Source organism: Ranitomeya imitator, chromosome 5, assembly GCF_032444005.1.
Source record: "Ranitomeya imitator isolate aRanImi1 chromosome 5, aRanImi1.pri, whole genome shotgun sequence".
In the NCBI taxonomy this organism is placed as follows: Eukaryota; Metazoa; Chordata; class Amphibia; order Anura; family Dendrobatidae; genus Ranitomeya; species Ranitomeya imitator.
Window position 1 is genome coordinate 439,664,646 of NC_091286.1, and position 23,653 is coordinate 439,688,298.

General features: G+C 50.7%; 1 protein-coding gene across 2 annotated transcripts in view; it reads right to left on the minus strand.

Moving 5' to 3' along the window:
* LOC138638122 (probable cation-transporting ATPase 13A4) overlaps positions 1-23,653 on the minus strand; it is a 492,614-nt gene that overhangs the window by 24,823 nt on the left and 444,138 nt on the right. For both annotated transcript variants that reach the window (XM_069727146.1, XM_069727145.1), the window contains exon 26: positions 9,038-9,212. In XM_069727146.1, the coding sequence (XP_069583247.1) occupies positions 9,038-9,212 (175 nt within the window). The remainder of the gene's footprint in view (positions 1-9,037; positions 9,213-23,653) is intronic.

The window sequence follows — 23,653 nt, forward strand, 5'->3', positions numbered from 1 at the left end:
CCTCATCTCGTGAAACTGGTAAAAGTAAAAGCAGCGCGTCGTTAGTGGATGTTCACGGTCAGGGACAAGTCACTTCCTTGTCCTCTTCAGCAAAAACAACAACAGAGAAGAATGCAGCAGGCGACACAACGGGTTACTCCATGGAGCTCTTTACACATACCGTCCCTGGCTTAGAAAGTGAAGCAGTTAACAGTCCATGCCCATTACAAATTGAATCTGACATGGAGTGCACTGACGCACAGCCACAGCCAGACTACTATGCTGGTCCTTTGACTCAGACCACAACATTGCCCTCGCAGGGTGCTGATCAAGAATCAGACCCTGATGAGACTATGTTGCCCCATCACGAACGCTATACCACCGAACGACACGGTGACACAGACGAAGTTGCGCAGGAGGTACAAGAAGAGTTATTAGATGACCCAGTTCTTGACCCCGATTGGCAGCCATTGGGGGAACAGGGTGCAGGCGGCAGCAGTTCTGAAGCAGAGGAGGAGGAGGGGCCGCAGCAGGCATCAACATCGCCACAGGTTCCATCTGCCGGGCCCGTATCTTGCCCAAAACGCGTGGCAAAGCCAAAACCTGGTGGAGGACAGCGTGGCCATCCGGTTAAAGCTCAGTCTGCAATGCCTGAAAAGGTATCCGATGCTAGAAAGAGTGCAGTCTGGCATTTTTTTAAACAACATCCAATTGATCAGCGCAAAGTCATCTGTCAAAAATGTTCTACTTCCTTAAGCAGAGGTCAGAATCTGAAAAGTCTCAATACTAGTTGCATGCATAGACATTTAACCACCATGCATTTGAAAGCTTGGACTAACTACCAAACGTCCCTTAAGGTTGTTGCACCCTCGGCCAATGAAGCTAGTCATCAACGCAACATCCCTTCCGGCAGTGTAGGACCACCATTTAGCGCACCACCTGCTGTATCTGTGCAGGTATCTTTGCCAGGCCAAAGCAGTCAGGGTCAGGGAATCACCAGTTTCGTAGTAGGAAACACTGCATCTAGGGCACCGGCGGCAACAATACCATCTCCCACCGTCTCTCAGTCTGCCATGTCCACCGGCACCCCCGCTAGTTCCACGATCTCCAGCTCTCCAGTCCAGCTCACCCTACATGAGACTATGGTTAGAAAAAGGAAATACTTAGCCTCGCATCCGCGTACACAGGGTTTGAACGCCCACATAGCTAGACTAATCTCGTTAGAGATGATGCCCTACCGGTTAGTTGAAAGCGAAGCTTTCAAAGACCTGATGGACTACGCTGTACCACGCTACGAGCTACCCAGTCGACACTTTTTTTCCAGAAAAGCCATCCCAGCCCTCCACCAGCATGTTAAAGAGCGCATCGTCCATGCACTCAGGCAATCTGTGAGCACAAAGGTGCACCTGACAACAGATGCATGGACCAGTAGGCATGGCCAGGGACGTTACGTGTCCATCACGGCACACTGGGTAAATGTGGTGGATTCAGGGTCCACAGGGGACAGCAAGTTTGGGACAGTTCTGCCTAGCCCACGGTCTAGTAAACAGTTGTCTGTAGCCGTTCGCACCCCCTCCTCCTCCTCCTCCTCGTCCTCCTGCAGAAGCAAGAGCTCGTCCACAGACCGCAGTCGCACAAACACTCCATCCGCACCTGCCACTGTTGCACACCAGGTCTCCCATTATGGGGCAGCTACTGGCATACGTCAGCAGGCTGTATTGGCTATGAAGTGTTTGGGCGACAATAGACACACCGCGGAAGTTCTGTCCGAGTTCTTGCAGCAAGAAACGCAGTCGTGGCTGGGCACTGTAGATCTTGAGGCAGGCAAGGTAGTGAGTGATAACGGAAGGAATTTCATGGCTGCCATCTCCCTTTCCCAACTGAAACACATTCCTTGCCTGGCTCACACCTTAAACCTGGTGGTGCAGTGCTTCCTGAAAAGTTATCCGGGGTTATCCGACCTGCTCCTCAAAGTGCGTGGACTTTGCGCACATATCCGCCGTTCGCCTGTACACTCCAGCCGTATGCAGACCTATCAGCGTTCTTTGAACCTTCCCCAGCATCGCCTAATCATAGACGTTGCAACAAGGTGGAACTCAACACTGCACATGCTTCAGAGACTGTGCGAACAGAGGCGGGCTGTTATGTTTTTGTGGGAGGATACACATACACGGGCAGGCAGTAGGATGGCAGACATGGAGTTGTCAGGTGTGCAGTGGTCGAAGATTCAAGACATGTGTCAAGTCCTTCAGTGTTTTGAGGAATGCACACGGCTGGTTAGTGCAGACAACGCCATAATAAGCATGAGCATCCCCCTAATGCGTCTGCTGATGCAAAGTTTGACGCACATAAAGGATCAGGCGTCTGCACCAGAGGAAGAGGAAAGCCTTGATGACAGTCAGCGATTGTCTGGTCAGGGCAGTGTACATGACGAGGTACCGGGCGAAGAGGAGGTGGAGGATGAGGAGGATGATGGGGATGAGTATATTTTTAATGAGGAAGCTTTCCCGGGGGCACGGGAAATTGGTGGCGTGGCAAGGCCGGGTTCTGGTTTTTTGAGGGACACAAGTGACGTAGATTTGCCTGCAACTGCCCCTCAACCAAGCACAACCGCAGATTTGACAACGGGAACTTTGGCCCACATGGCGGATTATGCCTTGCGTATCCTCAAAAGGGACACACGCATTACAAAAATGATGAACGATGACGATTACTGGTTGGCCTGCCTCCTTGATCCTCGCTATAAAGGCAAATTGCAAAATATTATGCCACATGAGAACTTGGAACTAATATTAGCAACAAAACAATCAACTCTTGTTGACCGTTTGCTTCTGGCATTCCCTGCACACAGCGCCCGTGATCGTTCTCACACGAGCTCCAGGGGCCAGCAGACCAGAGGTGTTAGAGGGGCAGAAATCAGAAGTGGCGTTGGACAGAGGGGTTTTCTGACCAGGTTGTGGAGTGATTTTTCTATGACCGCAGACAGGACAGGTACTGCAGCATCAATTCAAAGTGACAGGAGACAACATTTGTCCAGTATGGTTACAAACTATTTTTCATCCCTTATCGACGTTCTCCCTCAACCGTCATTCCCATTTGATTACTGGGCATCCAAATTAGACACCTGGCCAGAATTGGCAGAATATGCATTGCAGGAGCTTGCTTGCCCGGCAGCTAGTGTCCTATCAGAAAGAGTATTCAGTGCTGCAGGTTCAATACTAACAGAAAAAAGGACTCGTCTGGCTACCCAAAATGTAGATGATCTAACCTTCATTAAAATGAACCACAACTGGATTTCAAAATCTTTTGCCCCACCCTGCCCGGCTGACACCTAGCTTTCCTATGAAAAGGTCTTGCCTGTGGACTATTCTGAATGACTTTTCCAATCTCGTAATTTTCTTCACCTGATTGTCCAGCATACGACATGTTTCCACCTCACGAAATGGCCAAACTCCCCACACGGGGCCGTGCTATCGCCACTTTGCGCTTGGACCCTTGAGAGTGCTGTTTGTCTGAAGAGGTGGGTGTGGCCGCTTTTGGTCGACGGCACTGCCACTGGGTCCCTCATAGTACAATAAAGTGTCTCTGGCGGTGGTGGTGCGCACCCAACGTCAGACACACCGTTGTAATATGAGGGGCCCTGTGCCTGTACCGCCGGCCACAAGACAGTTCCCCCCCCCAGCTCAAACAGTGCTCTACCACTAGCAAAATTATCTCTCACAGCTTCACCAATGTGTAGTCTAGCCGCTGACATCCTTCAATGCCTGGCACTGACAATACCATTGTTTTGACATTTTTGTTATGTTAGGCCTTCGAAGCCTGTCTGCGGTCCCTTCTTTCTACAACTACTACACTGACCAGGCCACTGCTGGCCGTGTTACCCTGGAACCAATTTAAAAGTGCCTACAGTCAGCCCAATTTTGTTATGTTAGGCCTTCGAAGACTGTCTGCCGTCACTCCTTCCACTAGACTTCCACTGACCATACACTGCTGCCCATGTACCCCTGGAACCAATTTAAAGTGCCTACAGCCAGCCCAATTTTGTTATGTTAGGCCTTCGAAGCCTGTCTGCGGTCACTCCTTCCACTAGACTTCCACTGACCAGACCACTGCTGCCCGTGTACCCCTGGAACCAATTTAAAAGTGCCTACAGCCAGCCCAAGTTTGTTATGTTAGGCCTTGGAAGCCTGTCTGCGGTCACTCCTTCCACTAGACTTCCACTGACCAGACCACTGCTGCCCGTGTACCCCTGGAACCAATTTAAAAGTGCCTACAGCCAGCCCAAGTTTGTTATGTTAGGCCTTGGAAGCCTGTCTGCGGTCACTCCTTCCACTAGACTTCCACTGACCAGACCACTGCTGCCCGTGTACCCCTGGAACCAATTTAAAAGTGCCTACAGCCAGCCCAAGTTTGTTATGTTAGGCCTTCTAAGCCTGTCTGCGGTCCATTCTTTCAACTACTACTACACTGACCAGGTCACTGCTGCCCGTGTACCCCTGGAACCAATTTAAAATTGCCTACAGCCAGCCCAATTTTTTTATTTTAGGCCTTCGATGCCTGTCTGCGGTCCATTCTTTCAACTACTACTACACTGACCAGGTCACTGCTGTCCGTGTACCCCTGGAACCAATTTAAAATTGCCTACAGCCATGTGTTATTATTTTAGGCCTTCGATGCCTGTCTGCGGTCACTCCTTCCACTAGGCCTCCACTGACCACACCACTGCTGTCCGTGTACCCCTGGAACCAATTTAAAATTGCCTACAGCCATGTGTTATTATTTTAGGCCTTCGATGCCTGTCTGCGGTCACTCCTTCCACTAGGCCTCCACTGACCACACCACTGCTGCCCGTGTACCCCTGGAACCAATTTAAAATTGCCTACAGCCAGCCCAATTTTTTTATTTTAGGCCTTCGATGCCTGTCTGCGGTCCATTCTTTCAACTACTACTACACTGACCAGGTCACTGCTGTCCGTGTACCCCTGGAACCAATTTAAAATTGCCTACAGCCATGTGTTATTATTTTAGGCCTTCGATGCCTGTCTGCGGTCACTCCTTCCACTAGGCCTCCACTGACCACACCACTGCTGTCCGTGTACCCCTGGAACCAATTTAAAATTGCCTACAGCCATGTGTTATTATTTTAGGCCTTCGATGCCTGTCTGCGGTCACTCCTTCCACTAGGCCTCCACTGACCACACCACTGCTGTCCGTGTACCCCTGGAACCAATTTAAAATTGCCTACAGCCAGCCCAATTTTTTTATTTTAGGCCTTCGATGCCTGTCTGCGGTCCATTCTTTCAACTACTACTACACTGACCAGGTCACTGCTGTCCGTGTACCCCTGTAACCAATTTAAAATTGCCTACAGCCATGTGTTATTATTTTAGGCATTCGATGCCTGTCTGCGGTCCATTTTTTCAACTACTACTACACTGACCAGGTCACTGCTGCCCGTGTACCCCTGGAACCAATTTAAAATTGCCTACAGCCATGTGTTATTATTTTAGGCCTTCGATGCCTGTCTGCGGTCACTCCTTCCACTAGGCCTCCACTGACCACACCACTGCTGCCCGTGTACCCCTGGAACCAATTTAAAATTGCCTACAGCCAGCCCAATTTTTTTATTTTAGGCCTTCGATGCCTGTCTGCGGTCCATTCTTTCAACTACTACTACACTGACCAGGTCACTGCTGCCCGTGTACCCCTGGAACCAATTTAAAATTGCCTACAGCCATGTGTTATTATTTTAGGCCTTCGATGCCTGTCTGCGGTCACTCCTTCCACTAGGCCTCCACTGACCACACCACTGCTGTCCGTGTACCCCTGGAACCAATTTAAAATTGCCTACAGCCATGTGTTATTATTTTAGGCCTTCGATGCCTGTCTGCGGTCCATTCTTTCAACTACTACTACACTGACCAGGGCACTGCTGGCCGTGTACCCCTGGAACCAACATCAGAAAATATAAAAATAAGTATTTTGCTTATAAAAAAGAAAATACTGGTGAGATATCAAATGCAGACATTTTAACATTAAAAACAAACACACAACTCTAATCTGGTACAGTACTAAAAATGGCCACCAGCTACAATTACTTTCTCCTGCAAGTAGTTAACTGAAAGTTTTTTTAAATTGAAAACACACATATGGCATCCACCGAGTGTTGTCCTGTCGCGTCTTCTTTATATTATTGCCGAGAAGATGCAAAATAATGAAAATAATAAAATCATTAATTACCAAAATAATAGAGAAAGTCAACACCACATTGCAAATAAACATTCATTCCAAATAAAGAAGCAGGGCGCGTCCGAGGGTGAGTATATACCTAATAAGAATATAATCACCCTCGGACGCGCAATGCTTATTTCCAACAGCCTTCCTTCCTAAGAATCAGCCCTTCCGTCGTGTAGAGAGACGTTGTGTTACACTCCAAGGTGTTCCCCAGGTTGCCTTTCCTGAGCTTCGATCTTCCGGCTCTCGTTTAGTAGTTCTTGGAAACTACTCTGCATTAGGCCTTCAAATTGGGTATGGGGTGTAGAGAGATGGTGTGTTCCACTCCAAGGTGTTCCCCAGGTTGCCTTTCCTGAGCTTCGATCTTCCGGCTCTCGTTTAGTAGTTGTTGGAAACTACGCTGCATTAGGCCTTCAAATTGGGTATGGGGTGTAGCGAGAGGGTGTGTTACACTCCAAGGTGTTCCCCAGGTTGCCTTTCCTGAGCTTCGATCTTCCGGCTCTCGTTTAGTAGTTCTTGGAAACTACACTGCATTAGGCCTTCAAATTGGGTATGGGGTGTAGAGAGAGGGTGTGTTACACTCCAAGGTGTTCCCCAGGTTGCCTTTCCTGAGCTTCGATATTCCGGCTCTCGTTTAGTAGTTGTCGGAAACTACGCTGCATTAGGCCTACAAATTGGGTATGGGGCGTAGAGAGAGGGTGTGTTACACTCCAAGGTGTTCCCCAGGTTGCCTTTCCTGAGCTTCGATATTCCGGCTCTCGTTTAGTAGTTGTCGGAAACTACGCTGCATTAGGCCTACAAATTGGGTATGGGGTGTAGAGAGAGGGTGTGTTACACTCCAAGGTGTTCCCCAGGTTGCCTTTCCTGAGCTTCGATCTTCATGCTCTCGTTTAGTAGTTGTCGGAAACTACGCTGCATTAGGCCTACAAATTGGGTATGGGGTGTAGAGAGAGGGTTTGTTACACTCCAAGGTGATCCCCAGGTTGCCTTTCCTGAGCTTCGATCTTCCGGCTCTCGTTTAGTAGTTGTTGGAAACTACGCTGCATTAGGCCTTCAAATTGGGTATGGGGTGTAGCGAGAGGGTGTGTTACACTCCAAGGTGTTCCCCAGGTTGCCTTTCCTGAGCTTCGATCTTCCGGCTCTCGTTTAGTAGTTCTTGGAAACTACACTGCATTAGGCCTTCAAATTGGGTATGGGGTGTAGAGAGAGGGTGTGTTACACTCTAAGGTGTTCCCCAGGTTTCCTTGCCATTGCTTCGGTCTTCCGACTCTCGTTTAGTAGTTGTAGAAAAGTACACTGCATTAGGCCATACAAAATGGGTATGGGGTGGAGAGAGATGGTGTGTTACACTCCAAGGTGTTCCCCAGGTTGCCTTTCCTGAGCTTCTATCTTCAGGCTCTCATTAAATTGTGGTTAAATGGAACAACTGCATTTGGCGTACTAGTTGGTTTGGGGCCTACTATCGGTGTCTGCCACTCCTTGCTGTTCTCCTCCACTGAACAAAGCTGTGCCGCCTGTTTACTACGGTTGCCAATTTTGAACTGCATTTCGACTACTTACTGATTTGGCCCTACTCTCTGTGTCAGCCTCTCATTCCAGTTGTCCTCCACTGCAATGCCCCCTGGTTATTCCTGTGTTACCAATTTTGAACTGCATTTAGCCCACTTTCTTCTTTGGGCCTATATCTGTGTTTCCACTTCATCGTGCCCATTGCCCAGCCAGTGATAGATGAGTCTGCTGGTACATTGACCCATAACGCAACATTCCCCGTGCACGCTACACAACAACATTGTGACCCTGCTGAAAGTCAGGTTGCTCTTCCCGCATACCATACCACCTTACACGGGGACAAAGAGGAAGGTGCAGATGAAAGTGCAGGTTCCTTCATCAGGTGGGGGGAGGAATACTAGTTGGCGACGTCACTGGCACAGGGCCTCTCATAGTACGCAAAAGTGTTGCTGCCGGTGGGAGGCGCCCCCGCCGTGCAAACACACCGCTGTACTTTGAGGGGCCCTGTGCCAGTGCCAATGCCAACGAGTGGGCCCCCCCTGCTTGCTCAGGTTCACAGCACTTGCAAAGTTGAAATACTTACCTCTCCCTGCTCCACTGCCGTGACGTGGTCCAGATTTCCTGGGCCCACTAATTACTTGAACCAGCCCTACCCCCCACAACTTTAGCCAAATGACCCCCAATTTCAAATGCCTTCCAATTATTATAAGGTAAATTACGCTTGACAAGCTTCATTAAGAAGAATGGATGGTTTTGACATTAAAATGGCCACTCTAGGTGTTTTCCTGGCCCCCACTCACTGCCGACTATGCTGCCCCATTGACTTGCATTGGGTTTCGTGTTTCGGTCGATCCCGACTTTACGTCATAATCGGCCGATTTCACTCGACCCGACTTTGGACATAGTCGGGTTTCGCAAAACCCGGCTCGACTCTAAAAAGGTCAAGGTCGCTCAACTCTACTTGCTAGCAATATTATTATTGACTGTTTATAGTAGTAGTCTAAACCTTGTTTTATATTTTTTTTTAAATCTTTTTGAAGGTTTTAGACAATCTCAGCTTACAAGAGTTCTGTTTCATGTTCCATTGATTTACACTATACATTTTACAGAGTAGCCACCTAGCCGGAACTAAAGAAATGTATTATTCCTTGTGGAGAACATTAATTTTGCATAATTGTTGGTGAAAGATCAAGTTCTTCTACAAATTTAATGTTCAGCTTGTTCTGGTGTCATTTTAATTTAGTATATAATAAATGTTAACATAACCAGCACCATCCTATATCGCCATCTATAGATAGAGGTAATATAAATTTACCTGAAAACATCATAATCATCATAAAATGGCTGCGTCTGAACCACTGTGAAAGCAATTATTTGCACAATCAAACTAAAGATGGTGTGCAGAACAATTGACAATAACAGAGGTGGAGAAATGAGCTGTCCAGAAGGCCGATAAGGAGCCAATTTCTGAGCTGGGCCAGTTAAACTCACTGAAAAAGAATATTATCTGATAAGTAAATGACAGCACAATTTAATTAGTTACACACAAATTTCCATCAACCATCTACTGGGATATGGCATAGAAGTAATCGACTTACTTTTGAGGCATACAGAAAATTCAAAATATCTAATATATAAAGCTGAATGTGTGTGTGTGTGTATGTGTGTATGTCCGGGATTGGCATCTGCACCAGCCACAGCTACAGCCACAAAATTTTGCACAGTCACACGTCTGGACCCCGAGAGCGTCATAGGCTATGTTGTGAGGTGAAATTTTAACCCCGTGCTTTCCAATTCACCAAACAATTTTGCCCCTATCTACATAATGGGGAAAAAGTTAAAGGAAAAGTGTTGGAGACGTTGCAGCTACAGCCACAAAATTTTGCACAGTCACACATCTGGACCCCGAGAGCGTCATACGCTATGTTGTGAGGTGAAATTTTAACCCCGCGCTTTCCAATTCACCAAACAATTTTGCTCCTATCTACATAATGCGAAAAAATGAAAGGAAAAGTGTAGGAGGCAAATTGACAGCTGCCAGATGTGAACAAGGGGGACTTAAAGAATGAGAGCGATGGCGCCAAAGAGTATATACCGTACAGTTGCTAAGGTGGGGCCCCGACATGGGATACTCACCACACACGGGGATATAAACACACACACAAAATGCGCCACACACTACCATGTGCTTGAACACATATTACCCTCAGCACACATTTCACCACACATACACCAACCTCGCCACATAAAAGTCGAAACACAAAAGTCGCCACTCAAAACTCACCACGCGCAGAACTCGCCACATGCAAAAACTAGGCTCTTGCAAAGCTCGCCACAAGTGCAAAACTCACCTCATGGAAAACTCGCCACACGCAAAACTTGCACACGCGGAAAAATTGCCACGTGCACAAAAGTTGCAACACTTGCAAAAGTTGCCTCACACAAAACTTTCACATACTCAAAAGGCACCACACATAAAACTCGCCACGGCAAAACTCGCCATGCGCAAAACTTGCTGCACACAACTTGCTACACTAACCTGTCACATGCAACTCGACACACAAAAAGTTGCTACACGCATGTTGCCACAAAAAACTCATCTCACAAAAGTCGCTACATGCATGTCGCCACACGCAACTCAACACACACAACTTGACAAACGAAACTCGCCCTAAAACACACACAAGTCTGGTATTATCCTTCAAAAATAAAAATCTGATTAATAAGCAGACAAACTACAACAAATGTACCATATAGGAAATACGGCAGCTGTCAGTCACATGACCTGTCTATTATGTGTGTGAGCTAATATATACTGCCAGGGGGAGGGCTTCCTGTTGGCTGGGGATTTATCAGGCTGCCAATTTAGCTTACAAATACTGAGGTAAAAATACTGAGCAAATAACGTGTGAATGAGGTCTAATACAGGAGGAGATGACACACAGGTATATACTATATACAGGGGAGATGACACACAGATATATACTATATACAGGAGAGATGACACACAGGTATATAATATATAGAGGAGGAGATGACATACAGGTACATATATATACAGGAGGAGATGACATACAGGTATATACTATATACAGGAGGAGATGACACACAGGTATATACTATATACAGGAGCAGATGACCTACAGGTATATACTATATACAGGAGGAGATGACACACAGATATGTACTATATACAGGGGAGATGACACACAGGTATATACTATATACAGGAGGAGATGACATACAGGTATATACTATATATAGAAGGAGATGACATTCAGGTATATCTATAATATAACGCTGGGAGCGTCACTCTGTCCGAAGCCTTTATAGACTGCGCTGGCGCAAGCGCCGGCGCAGTCTGGGCCTCACAGAGTGACGCTCCCGGGAGATCGCGGTGTGCGTTCACACTGAACGCACACCGCGATCTCCAACAGAGAAGCAGGGACCGCCAGGAGGGTGAGTATCCGCCATATTCACCTGGCCCCGTTCCACCGCTGCGCGCCGCCATCTTCCCGGTCTTCGGTCTGTGACCTTCAGTTCAGAGGGCGCGATGACGCGCTTAATGCGCGCCGGCGCCGCCCTCTGACTGAACAGTCACGGCCAGGAGACCGGGAAGATGATGGCGCGCAGCGCTGGAACGGGACAGACAGGTGAGTATAGGAAGTGCTGGGGGGCCTGAGCTGGCGGCGATACCGGCACCTGACCCCCACAGCGTGCAGGTGTCCCAGCCTGCTCAGGCCCCCCAGCACTCGGCGCCGAGCGGGTCAGAGGCAGTATGGGGACGCAGGATGGAGCAGCACATAAGGATGGGGACGCAGGATGGAGCAGCACATAAGGATGGGGACGCAGGATGGAGCAGCACATAAGGATGGGGACGCAGGATGGAGCAGCACATAAGGATGGGGACGCAGGATGGAGCAGCACATAAGGATGGGGAAGCAGGATGGAGCAACACATAAGGATGGGGACGCAGGATGGAGCAGCACATAAGGATGGGGACGCAGGATGGAGCAGCACATAAGGATGGGGACGCAGGATGGAGCAGCACAAAAGGATGGGGACGCAGGATGGAGCAGCACATAAGGATGGGGACGCAGGATGGAGCAGCACATAAGGATGGGGACGCAGGATGGAGCAGCACATAAGGATGGGGACGCAGGATGGAGCAGCACATAAGGATGGGGACACAGGATGCAGCAGCACATAAGGATGGGGACGCAGGATGGAGCAGCACATAAGGATTGGGGACGCAGGATGGAGCAGCACATAAGGATTGGGGACGCAGGATGGAGCAGCACATAAGGATGGGGACGCAGGATGGAGCAGCACATAAGGATGGGGACGCAGGATGGAGCAGCACATAAGGATGGGGACGCAGGATGGAGCAGCACATAAGGATGGGGAAGCAGGATGGAGCAGCACATAAGGATGGGGACGCAGGATGGGAGCAGCACATAAGGATGGGGACGCAGGATGGAGCAGCACATAAGGATGGGGACGCAGGATGCAGCAGCACATAAGGATGGGGACGCAGGATGGAGCAGCACATAAGGATTGGGGACGCAGGATGGAGCAGCACATAAGGATTGGGGACGCAGGATGGAGCAGCACATAAGGATGGGGACGCAGGATGGAGCAGCACATAAGGATGGGGACTGTTGTGAATTCTGTGGCTGAGTTCACTTCTGTGGTCACAAGTGGTATTGCAGTCTCTGGGCTTCCTCCCTCAGGTGTTTTGGTGAGCTCGTTGGCTGCCTTGCTATTTAGCTCCACCTGAGTCTGTCTTCCTTGCTCCTTGTCAATGTTCCAGTGTTGGATCTGAGCTACTGCATCTTTCCTTGGGCCTGCTGCTCTGCTAGATAAGTGCTTCTAGTTTGTTTTCTGTTTTTTCTGTCCAGCTTGCTATTAACTTTTGCTGGAAGCTCTGAGAAGCAAAGGGGTGCACCGCCGTGCTGTTAGTTCGGCACGGTGGGTCCTTTTGCCCCTTTGCGTGGTTTTCGTTTTAGGGTTTTTTGTAGACTGCATAGTTCTCTTTGCTATCCTCGCTCTGTCTAGAATATCGGGCCTCACTTTGCTGAATCTATTTCATTCCTACGTTTGTCTTTTCATCTTGCTAACAGTCATTATATGTGGGGGGCTGCCTATTCCTTTGGGGTATTTCTCTGAGGTAAGTCAGGCTTGTATTTCTATCTTCAGGCTAGTCAGCTCCTCAGGCAGTGCCGAGTTGCATAGGTAGTGATAGGCGCAATCCACTGCTGCTTATAGTTGTGTGAGGATAGATCAGGTACTGCAGTCTACAGAGATTCCACGTCTCAGAGCTCGTCCTATTGTTTTTGGTTATTGCCAGATCTCTGTATGTGCGCTGATTACTGCACGCTGTGTTGCCTGATTGCCAGCCATAACAGTACAAGGAGCCACACCAATGATTCCCAAAAGAGGGAAAAAAGAAATCCTGACATCATTTTTTTTTCTTAGCTCTGTCTTCAGTCTTTTTTTTCCCCTAGACATTAGAGTGCTTCAGGACACAGCTGTGGACATGGATATTCAGGCTCTGTGCTCCTCAATGGATAATCTCGTTGTAAATGTACAAAAGATTCAAGATACTATTGATCAGAAATCGATGCTAGAACCAAGAATTCCGATTCCTGATTTGTTTTTTGGTGACAGAACTAAGTTCCTGAGCTTCAGAAATAATTGTAAGCTATTTTTGGCCTTGAAACCTCATTCTTCTGGTAATCCTATTCAACAGGTTTTGATTATTATTTCTTTTTTGCGCGGCGACCCACAGGACTGGGCGTTTTCTCTTGCACCAGGAGATTCTGCATTGAGTAATGTTGATGCATTTTTCCAGGCGCTGGGATTGCTTTACGATGAGCCTAATTCAGTGGATCAGGCTGAGAAAAATCTGCTGGCTTTATGCCAGGGTCAGGATGATGTAGAAGTATATTGTCAGAAATTTAGGAAGTGGTCAGTACTCACTCTGTGGAATGAATCTGCACTAGCGGCTTTGTTCAGAAAGGGTCTCTCTGAAGCTCTTAAGGATGTAATGGTGGGATTTCCTATGCCTGCTGGTTTAAATGAGTCTATGTCCTTGGCCATTCAGATCGGTCGTCGCTTGCGCGAGCGTAAATCTGTGCACCATCTGGCGGTATTGTCTGAGAGTAAACCTGAGCCTATGCAGTGCGACAGGACTATGACTAAAGTAGAACGGCAAGAACACAGACGTCTGAACAGACTGTGTTTCTATTGTGGTGATTCTACTCATGCTATTTCTAATTGTCCTAAACGCACTAGGCGGTTCGATAGCTCTGCCGTTATTGGTACTGTACAGTCCAAATTCCTTTTGTCCATTACCTTAATGTGCTCTTTGTCATCGTATTCTGTCATGGCGTTTGTGGATTCAGGCGCTGCCCTGAATCTGATGGATTTGGATTATGCTAAACGTTGTGGATTTTTCTTGGAGCCTTTGCGGTGTCCTATTCCGTTGAGAGGAATTGATGCTACACCTTTGGCCAAGAATAAGCCTCAGTACTGGGCCCAGCTGACCATGTGCATGGCTCCTGCACATCAGGAAGTTATTCGCTTTCTGGTACTGCATAATTTGCATGATGTGGTCGTGTTGGGGTTGCCATGGCTACAAACCCATAATCCAGTATTGGATTGGAACTCTATGTCGGTAACCAGCTGGGGTTGTCAGGGAGTACATGGTGATGTTCCATTTTTGTCTATTTCGTCATCCATTCCTTCTGACATCCCAGAGTTCTTGTCTGACTTTCAGGATGTATTTGAAGAGTCCAAGTCTGATGCCCTACCTCCGCATAGGAATTGTGATTGTGCTATCGATTTGATTCCTGGTAGTAAATTCCCTAAGGGTCGTTTATTTAATTTGTCCGTACCTGAACACACCGCTATGCGCAGTTATGTGAAGGAGTCCCTGGAGAAGGGACATATTCGCCCATCGTCGTCACCATTGGGAGCAGGGTTCTTTTTTGTAGCCAAGAAGGATGGTTCGCTAAGACCGTGTATTGATTACCGCCTTCTTAATAAGATCACTGTTAAATTTCAGTATCCCTTGCCATTGATTTCTGACTTGTTTGCTCGGATTAAGGGGGCTAGTTGGTTTACTAAGATTGATCTTCGTGGTGCGTATAATCTGGTGAGAATCAGGCAGGGAGATGAATGGAAAACGGCATTTAATACGCCCGAGGGTCATTTTGAGTATCTGGTGATGCCGTTCGGACTTGCCAATGCTCCATCTGTTTTTCAGTCTTTTATGCATGACATTTTCCGTGAGTATCTGGATAAATTCTTGATTGTTTACTTGGATGACATTTTGATCTTCTCAGATGATTGGGAGTCTCATGTGAAGCAAGTCAGAATGGTTTTCCAGGTACTGCGTGCTAATTCCTTGTTCGTGAAGGGATCAAAGTGTCTCTTCGGTGTGCAGAAAGTTTCATTTTTGGGGTTCATCTTTTCCCCTTCTACTATCGAGATGGATCCTGTTAAGGTTCAGGCCATCCAGGATTGGACTCAGCCGACATCTCTAAAAAGTCTGCAGAAATTCCTGGGCTTTGCTAATTTTTATCGTCGCTTCATCTGTAATTTTTCTAGCATTGCCAGACCATTGACCGATTTGACCAAGAAGGGTGCTGATTTGGTTAATTGGTCTTCTGCTGCCGTGGAAGCTTTTCAGGAGTTGAAGCGTCGTTTTTGCTGTGCCCCTGTGTTGTGTCAACCTGATGTTTCTCTTCCGTTCCAGGTCGAGGTTGATGCTTCTGAGATTGGTGCAGGGGCGGTTTTGTCACAGAGAGGTTCTGGTTGCTCAGTGTTCAAACCATGTGCTTTCTTTTCCAGGAAATTTTCTGCTGCTGAGCGTAATTATGATGTGGGCAACCGAGAGTTGCTGGCCATGAAGTGGGCATTCGAGGAGTGGCGTCATTGGCTTGAGGGTGCTAAGCATCGCGTGGTGGTATTGACTGATCATAAGAACCTTACTTATCTTGAGTCTGCCAAGCGCTTGAATCCTAGACAGGCCCGTTGGTCGTTATTTTTTGCTCGTTTTGATTTTGTGATTTCATACCTTCCGGGCTCTAAAAATGTGAAGGCGGATGCTCTGTCTAGGAGTTTTGTGCCCGACTCTCCGGGGTTATCTGAGCCGGCGAGTATCCTCAAGGAAGGAGTCATTGTGTCTGCCATCTCCCCTGATTTGCGGAGAGTGTTGCAGAAATTTCAGGCTAATAAACCTGATCGTTGTCCGGCCGAGAAACTGTTCGTCCCTGATAGGTGGACTAGTAAAGTTATCTCTGAACTTCATTGTTCGGTGCTGGCCGGTCATCCAGGAATCTTTGGTACCAGGGAGTTGGTTGCTAGATCCTTCTGGTGGCCATCTCTGTCACGGGATGTGCGTGCTTTTGTGCAGTCCTGTGGAATTTGTGCTAGGGCTAAGCCCTGCTGTTCACGTGCCAGTGGGTTGCTTTTGCCCTTGCCGGTCCCGAAGAGGCCTTGGACACATATTTCGATGGATTTCATTTCTGACCTTCCCGTTTCTCAAAAAATGTCGGTCATTTGGGTGGTCTGTGATCGCTTTTCTAAAATGGTCCATCTGGTGCCCTTGGTTAAATTGCCTTCCTCCTCTGATTTGGTGCCTTTGTTCTTCCAGCATGTGGTTCGTTTACATGGCATTCCTGAGAATATTGTTTCTGACAGAGGTTCCCAGTTTGTCTCGAGGTTCTGGCGAGCCTTTTGTGGTAGGATGGGCATTGACCTATCTTTCTCCTCGGCCTTCCATCCTCAGACTAATGGCCAGACCGAACGAACCAATCAGACCTTGGAAACATATCTGAGATGTTTTGTTTCCGCTGACCAGGATGATTGGGTGTCATTTTTGCCGTTGGCTGAGTTCGCCCTTAATAATCGGGCCAGCTCGGCTACCTTGGTCTCTCCATTTTTCTGCAATTCTGGGTTCCATCCTCGTTTCTCTTCAGGACAGGTTGAGTCTTCGGACTGTCCTGGTGTGGATTCTGTGGTGGACAGGTTGCAGCAGATCTGGACTCAGGTAGTGGACAATTTGACCTTGTCCCAGGAGAAGGCTCAGCTTTTCGCTAATCGCAGACGCCGTGTGGGACCCTGACTTCGTGTTGGGGATCTGGTTTGGTTATCTTCTCGTCATATTCCTATGAAGGTTTCCTCTCCTAAATTTAAACCTCGTTTTATTGGTCCGTATAGGATTTCTGAGATTCTCAATCCGGTGTCTTTTCGTCTGACCCTCCCAGACTCCTTTTCCATACATAATGTATTCCATAGGTCGTTGTTGAGGAGATACGTGGCACCTATGGTTCCATCTGTGGAGCCTCCTGCCCCTGTTTTGGTGGAGGGGGAATTGGAGTATATTGTGGAGAAGATTTTGGATTCTCGTGTCTCTAGACGGAAACTCCAGTATCTGGTCAAATGGAAGGGTTATGCTCAGGAAGATAATTCCTGGGTTTTTGCCTCTGATGTCCATGCCCCAGATCTTGTTCGTGCCTTTCATGTGGCTCATCCTGGTCGGCCTGGGGGTTCTGGTGAGGGTTCGGTGACCCCTCCTCAAGGGGGGGGTACTGTTGTGAATTCTGTGGCTGAGTTCACTTCTGTGGTCACAAGTGGTATTGCAGTCTCTGGGCTTCCTCCCTCAGGTGTTTTGGTGAGCTCGTTGGCTGCCTTGCTATTTAGCTCCACCTGAGTCTGTCTTCCTTGCTCCTTGTCAATGTTCCAGTGTTGGATCTGAGCTACTGCATCTTTCCTTGGGCCTGCTGCTCTGCTAGATAAGTGCTTCTAGTTTGTTTTCTGTTTTTTCTGTCCAGCTTGCTATTAACTTTTGCTGGAAGCTCTGAGAAGCAAAGGGGTGCACCGCCGTGCTGTTAGTTCGGCACGGTGGGTCTTTTTGCCCCTTTGCGTGGTTTTCGTTTTAGGGTTTTTTGTAGACTGCATAGTTCTCTTTGCTATCCTCGCTCTGTCTAGAATATCGGGCCTCACTTTGCTGAATCTATTTCATTCCTACGTTTGTCTTTTCATCTTGCTAACAGTCATTATATGTGGGGGGCTGCCTATTCCTTTGGGGTATTTCTCTGAGGTAAGTCAGGCTTGTATTTCTATCTTCAGGCTAGTCAGCTCCTCAGGCAGTGCCGAGTTGCATAGGTAGTGATAGGCGCAATCCACTGCTGCTTATAGTTGTGTGAGGATAGATCAGGTACTGCAGTCTACAGAGATTCCACGTCTCAGAGCTCGTCCTATTGTTTTTGGTTATTGCCAGATCTCTGTATGTGCGCTGATTACTGCACGCTGTGTTGCCTGATTGCCAGCCATAACAGGGGACGCAGGATGGAGCAGCACATAAGGATGGGGACGCAGGATGGAGCAGCACATAAGGATGGGGACGCAGGATGGAGCAGCACATAAGGATGGGGACGCAGGATGGGAGCACCACATAACAGGATGGGGACGCAGGAGGGAGCAGCACATGAAAGGATGGGGACGCAGGATGGAGCAGCACATAAGGATGGGGACGCAGGATGGAGCAGCACATAAGGATGGGGACGCAGGATGGGAGCAGCACATAACAGGATGGCGACGCAGGATGGAGCAGCACATGAAAGGATGGGGACGCAGGATGGAGCAGCACATAACGATGGGGACGCAGGATGGAGCAGCACATAAGGATGGGGACGCAGGATGGGAGCAGCACATAACAGGATGGGGACGCAGGATGGAGCAGCACATGACAGGATGGGGACGCAGGATGGAGCAGCACATGACAGGATGGGGATGCAGGATCGGAGCAGCGCATGACAGGATGGGGACGCAGGATGGAGCAGCACATGAAAGGATGGGGACGCAGGATGGAGCAGCACATAAGGATGGGGACGCAGGATGGGAGCAGCACATAACAGGATCGGGACGCAGGAGGGAGCAGCACATGAAAGGATGGGGACGCAGGATGGAGCAGCACATAAGGATGGGGACGCAGGATGGAGCAGCACATAAGGATAGGGGACGCAGGATGGGAGCAGCACATAACAGGATGGGGACGCAGGATGGAGCAGCACATGACAGGATGGGGACGCAGGATGGAGCAGCACATGACAGGATGGGGATGCAGGATCGGATCAGCGCATGACAGGATGGGGACGCAGGATGGAGCAGCACATGACAGGATGGGGACGCAGGATGGAGCAGCACATGACAGGATGGGGACGCAGGATGGAGCAGCACATGACAGGATGGGGACGCAGAATGGAGCAGCACATAAGGATGGGGACGCAGGATGGAGCAGCACATATGGATGGGGACTCATGATGGAGCAGCACATAAGGATGGGGACGCAGGATGGAGCAGCACATAAGGATGGTGACGCAGGATGGAGCAGCACATAAGGATGGGAACGCAGGATGGAGCAGCACATAAGGATGGGGAGGCAGGATGGAGCAGCACATGAAAGGATGGGGACGCAGAATGGAGCAGCACATAAGGATGGGGACGCAGGATGGAGCAGCACATAAAGAAGGGGACGCAGGATGGAGCAGCACATAAGGATGGGGACGCAGGATGGAGCAGCACATAAGGATGGGGACGCAGGATGGAGCAGCACATAAGGATGGGGACGCAGGATGCAGCAGCACATAAGGATGGGGAAGCAGGATGGAGCAGCACATAAGGATGGGGACGCATGAAGGGAGCAGCACATAACAGGATGGGGACGCAGGAGGGAGCAGCACATGAAAGGATGGGGACGCAGGATGGAGCAGCACATAAGGATGGGGACGCAGGATGGAGCAGCACATAAGGATGGGGACGCAGGATGGGAGCAGCACATAACAGGATGGGGACGCAGGATGGAGCAGCACATGAAAGGATGGGGACGCAGGATGGAGCAGCACATAAGGATGGGGACGCAGGATGGAGCAGCACATAAGGATGGGGACGCAGGATGGGAGCAGCACATAACAGGATGGGGACGCAGGATGGAGCAGCACATGACAGGATGGGGACGCAGGATGGAGCAGCACATGACAGGATGGGGATGCAGGATGGGAGCAGCGCATGACAGGATGGGGACGCAGGATGGAGCAGCACATGACAGGATGGGGACGCAGGATGGTGCAGCACAAAAGGATTGGGGACGCAGGATGGAGCAGCACAAAAGGATTGGGGACGCAGGATGGAGCAGCACATAAGGATGGGGACGCAGGATGGAGCAGCACATAAGGATGGGGACGCAGGATGGAGCAGCACATGAGGATGGGGACGCAGGATGGAGCAGCACATAAGGATGGGGAAGCAGGATGGAGCAGCACATAAGGATGGGGACGCATAAAGGGAGCAGCACATAACAGGATGGGGACGCAGGAGGGAGCAGCACATGAAAGGATGGGGACGCAGGATGGAGCAGCACATAAGGATGGGGACGCAGGATGGAGCAGCACATAAGGATGGGGACGCAGGATGGGAGCAGCACATAACAGGATGGGGACGCAGGATGGAGCAGCACATGAAAGGATGGGGACGCAGGATGGAGCAGCACATAAGGATGGGGACGCAGGATGGAGCAGCACATAAGGATGGGGACGCAGGATGGGAGCTGCACATAACAGGATGGGGACGCAGGATGGAGCAGCACATGACAGGATGGGGACGCAGGATGGAGCAGCACATGACAGGATGGGGATGCAGGATGGGAGCAGCGCATGACAGGATGGGGACGCAGGATGGAGCAGCACATGACAGGATGGGGACGCAGGATGGAGCAGCACATGACAGGATGGGGACGCAGGATGGAGCAGCACATGACAGGATGGGGGCGCAGGATGGGAGCAGCACATGACAGGATGGGGACGCAGGATGGGAGCAGCGCATCACAGGATGGGAGCAGCACATCACAGGATGGGGACGCAGGATGGGAGCAGCGCATGACAGGATGGGGACGCAGGATGGAGCAGCGCATGACAGGATGGGGACGCAGGATGGGAGCAGCACATGACAGAATGGAGGCGCAGGATGGAGCAGCACATGACAGGTTGGGGACGCAGGATGGGAGCAGCGCATGACCGGAAGGGGACGCAGGATGGAGCAGCGCATGACAGGATGGGGACGCAGGATGGAGCAGCACATGACAGGATGGGGAGTGATACCGGCACCTGACCCCCACAGCGTGCCGGTGTCCCCGCCTGCTCAGGCCCCCCAGCACTCGGTGCCGAGCGGGTCAGAGGCAGTTTGGGGACGCAGGATGGAGCAGCACATAAGGATGGGGACGCAGGATGGAGCAGCACATAAGGATGGGGACGCAGGATGGAGCAGCACATAAGGATGGGGACGCAGGATGGAGCAGCACATAAGGATGGGGACGCAGGATGGAGCAGCACATAAGGATGGGGACGCAGGATGGAGCAGCACATAAGGATGGGGACGCAGGATGGAGCAGCACATAAGGATGGGGACGCAGGATGGAGCAGCACATAAGGATGGGGACGCAAGATGGAGCAGCACATAAGGATGGGGACGCAGGATGGAGCAGCACATAAGGATGTGGACGCAGGATGCAGCAGCACATAAGGATGGGGACGCAGGATGGAGCAGCACATAAGGATTGGGGACGCAGGATGGAGCAGCACATAAGGATGGGGACGCAGGATGGAGCAGCACATAAGGATGGGGACGCAGGATGCAGCAGCACATAAGGATGGGGACGCAGGATGGAGCAGCACATAAGTATTGGGGGGGCAGGATGGAGCAGCACATAAGGATAGGGGACGCAGAATGGAGCAGCACATAAGGATGGGGACGCAGGATGGAGCAGCACATCAGGATGGGGACGCAGGATGGAGCAGCACATAAGGATGGGGACGCAAGATGGAGCAGCACATAAGGATGGGGACGCAGGATGGAGCAGCACATAAGGATGGGGACGCAGGATGGAGCAGCACATAAGGATGGGGACGCAGGATGGGAGCAGCACATAACAGGATGGGGACGCAGGAGGGAGCAGCACATGAAAGGATGGGGACGCAGGATGGAGCAGCACATAAGGATGGGGACGCAGGATGGAGCAGCACATAAGGATGGGGACGCAGGATGGGAGCAGCACAAAACAGGATGGGGACGCAGGATGGAGCAGCACATGAAAGGATGGGGACGCAGGATGGAGCAGCACATAAGGATGGGGACGCAGGATGGGAGCATCACATAACAGGATGGGGACGCAGGATGGAGCAGCACATGACAGGATGGGGACGCAGGATGGAGCAGCACATGACAGGATGGGGATGCAGGATGGGAGCAGCGCATGACAGGATGGGGACGCAGGATGGAGCAGCACATGACAGGATGTGGACGCAGGATGGAGCAGCACATGACAGGATGGGGGCGCAGGATGGGAGCAGCACATGACAGGATGGGGACGCAGGATGGGAGCAGCGCATGACCGGATGAGGCCCAGGATGGAGCAGCGCATGACAGGATGGGGACGCAGGATGGGAGCAGCACATGACAGGATGGGGACGCAGGATGGAGCAGCACATGACAGGATGGGGAGCGATACCGGCACCTGACCCCCACAGCGTGCCAGTGTCCCCGCCTGCTCAGGCCCCCCAGCACTCGGCGCCGAGCGGGTCAGAGGCAGTATGGGGACGCAGGATGGAGCAGCACATAAGGATGGGGACGCAGGATGGAGCAGCACATAAGTATGGGGACGCAGGATGGAGCAGCACATAAGGATGAGGACGCAGGATGGAGCAGCACATAAGGATGGGGACGCAGGATGGAGCAGCACATAAGGATGGGGACGCAGGATGGAGCAGCACATAAGGATGGGGACGCAGGATGTAGCAGCACATAAGGATGGGGACGCAGGATGGAGCAGCACATAAGGATGGGGACGCAGGATGGAGCAGCACATAAGGTTGGGGACGCAGGATGGAGCAGCACATAAGGATGGGGACGTAGGATGGAGCAGCACATAAGGATGGGGACGCAGGATGGAGCAGCACATAAGGATGGGGACGCAGGATGGAGCAGCACATAAGGTTGGGGACGCAGGATGGGAGCAGCGCATCACAGGATGGGAGCAGCGCATCACAGGATGGGGACGCAGGATGGGAGCAGCGCATGACAGGATGGGGACGCAGACTGGAGCAGTGCATGACAGGATGGGGACGCAGGATGGGAGCAGCACATGACAGAATGGAGGCGCAGGATGGAGCAGCACATGACAGGATGGGGACGCAGGATGGGAGCAGCGCATGACCGGATGGGGACGCAGGATGGAGCAGCGCATGACAGGATGGGGACGCAGGATGGGAGCAGCACATGACAGGATGGCGACACAGGATGGAGCAGCACATGACAGGATGGGGAGCGATACCGGCACCTGATCCCCACAGCGTGCCAGTGTCCCCGCCTGCTCAGGCCCCCCAGCACTCGGCGCCGAGCGGGTCAGAGGCAGTATGGGGACGCAGGATGGAGCAGCACATAAGGATGGGGACGCAGGATGGAGCAGCACATAAGGATGGGGACGCAGGATGGAGCAGCACATAAGGATGGGGACGCAGGATGGAGCAGCACATAAGGATGGGGACGCAGGATGGAGCAGCACATAAGGATGGGGACGCAGGATGGAGCAGCACATAAGGATGGGGACGCAGGATGTAGCAGCACATAAGGATGGGGACGCAGGATGGAGCAGCACATAAGGATGGGGACGCAGGATGGAGCAGCACATAAGGTTGGGGACGCAGGATGGAGCAGCACATAAGGATGGGGACGCAGGATGGAGCAGCACATAAGGATGGGGACGCAGGATGGAGCAGCACATAAGGATGGGGACGCAGGATGGAGCAGCACATAAGGATGGGGACGCAGGATGGAGCAGCACATAAGGATGGGGACGCAGGATGGAGCA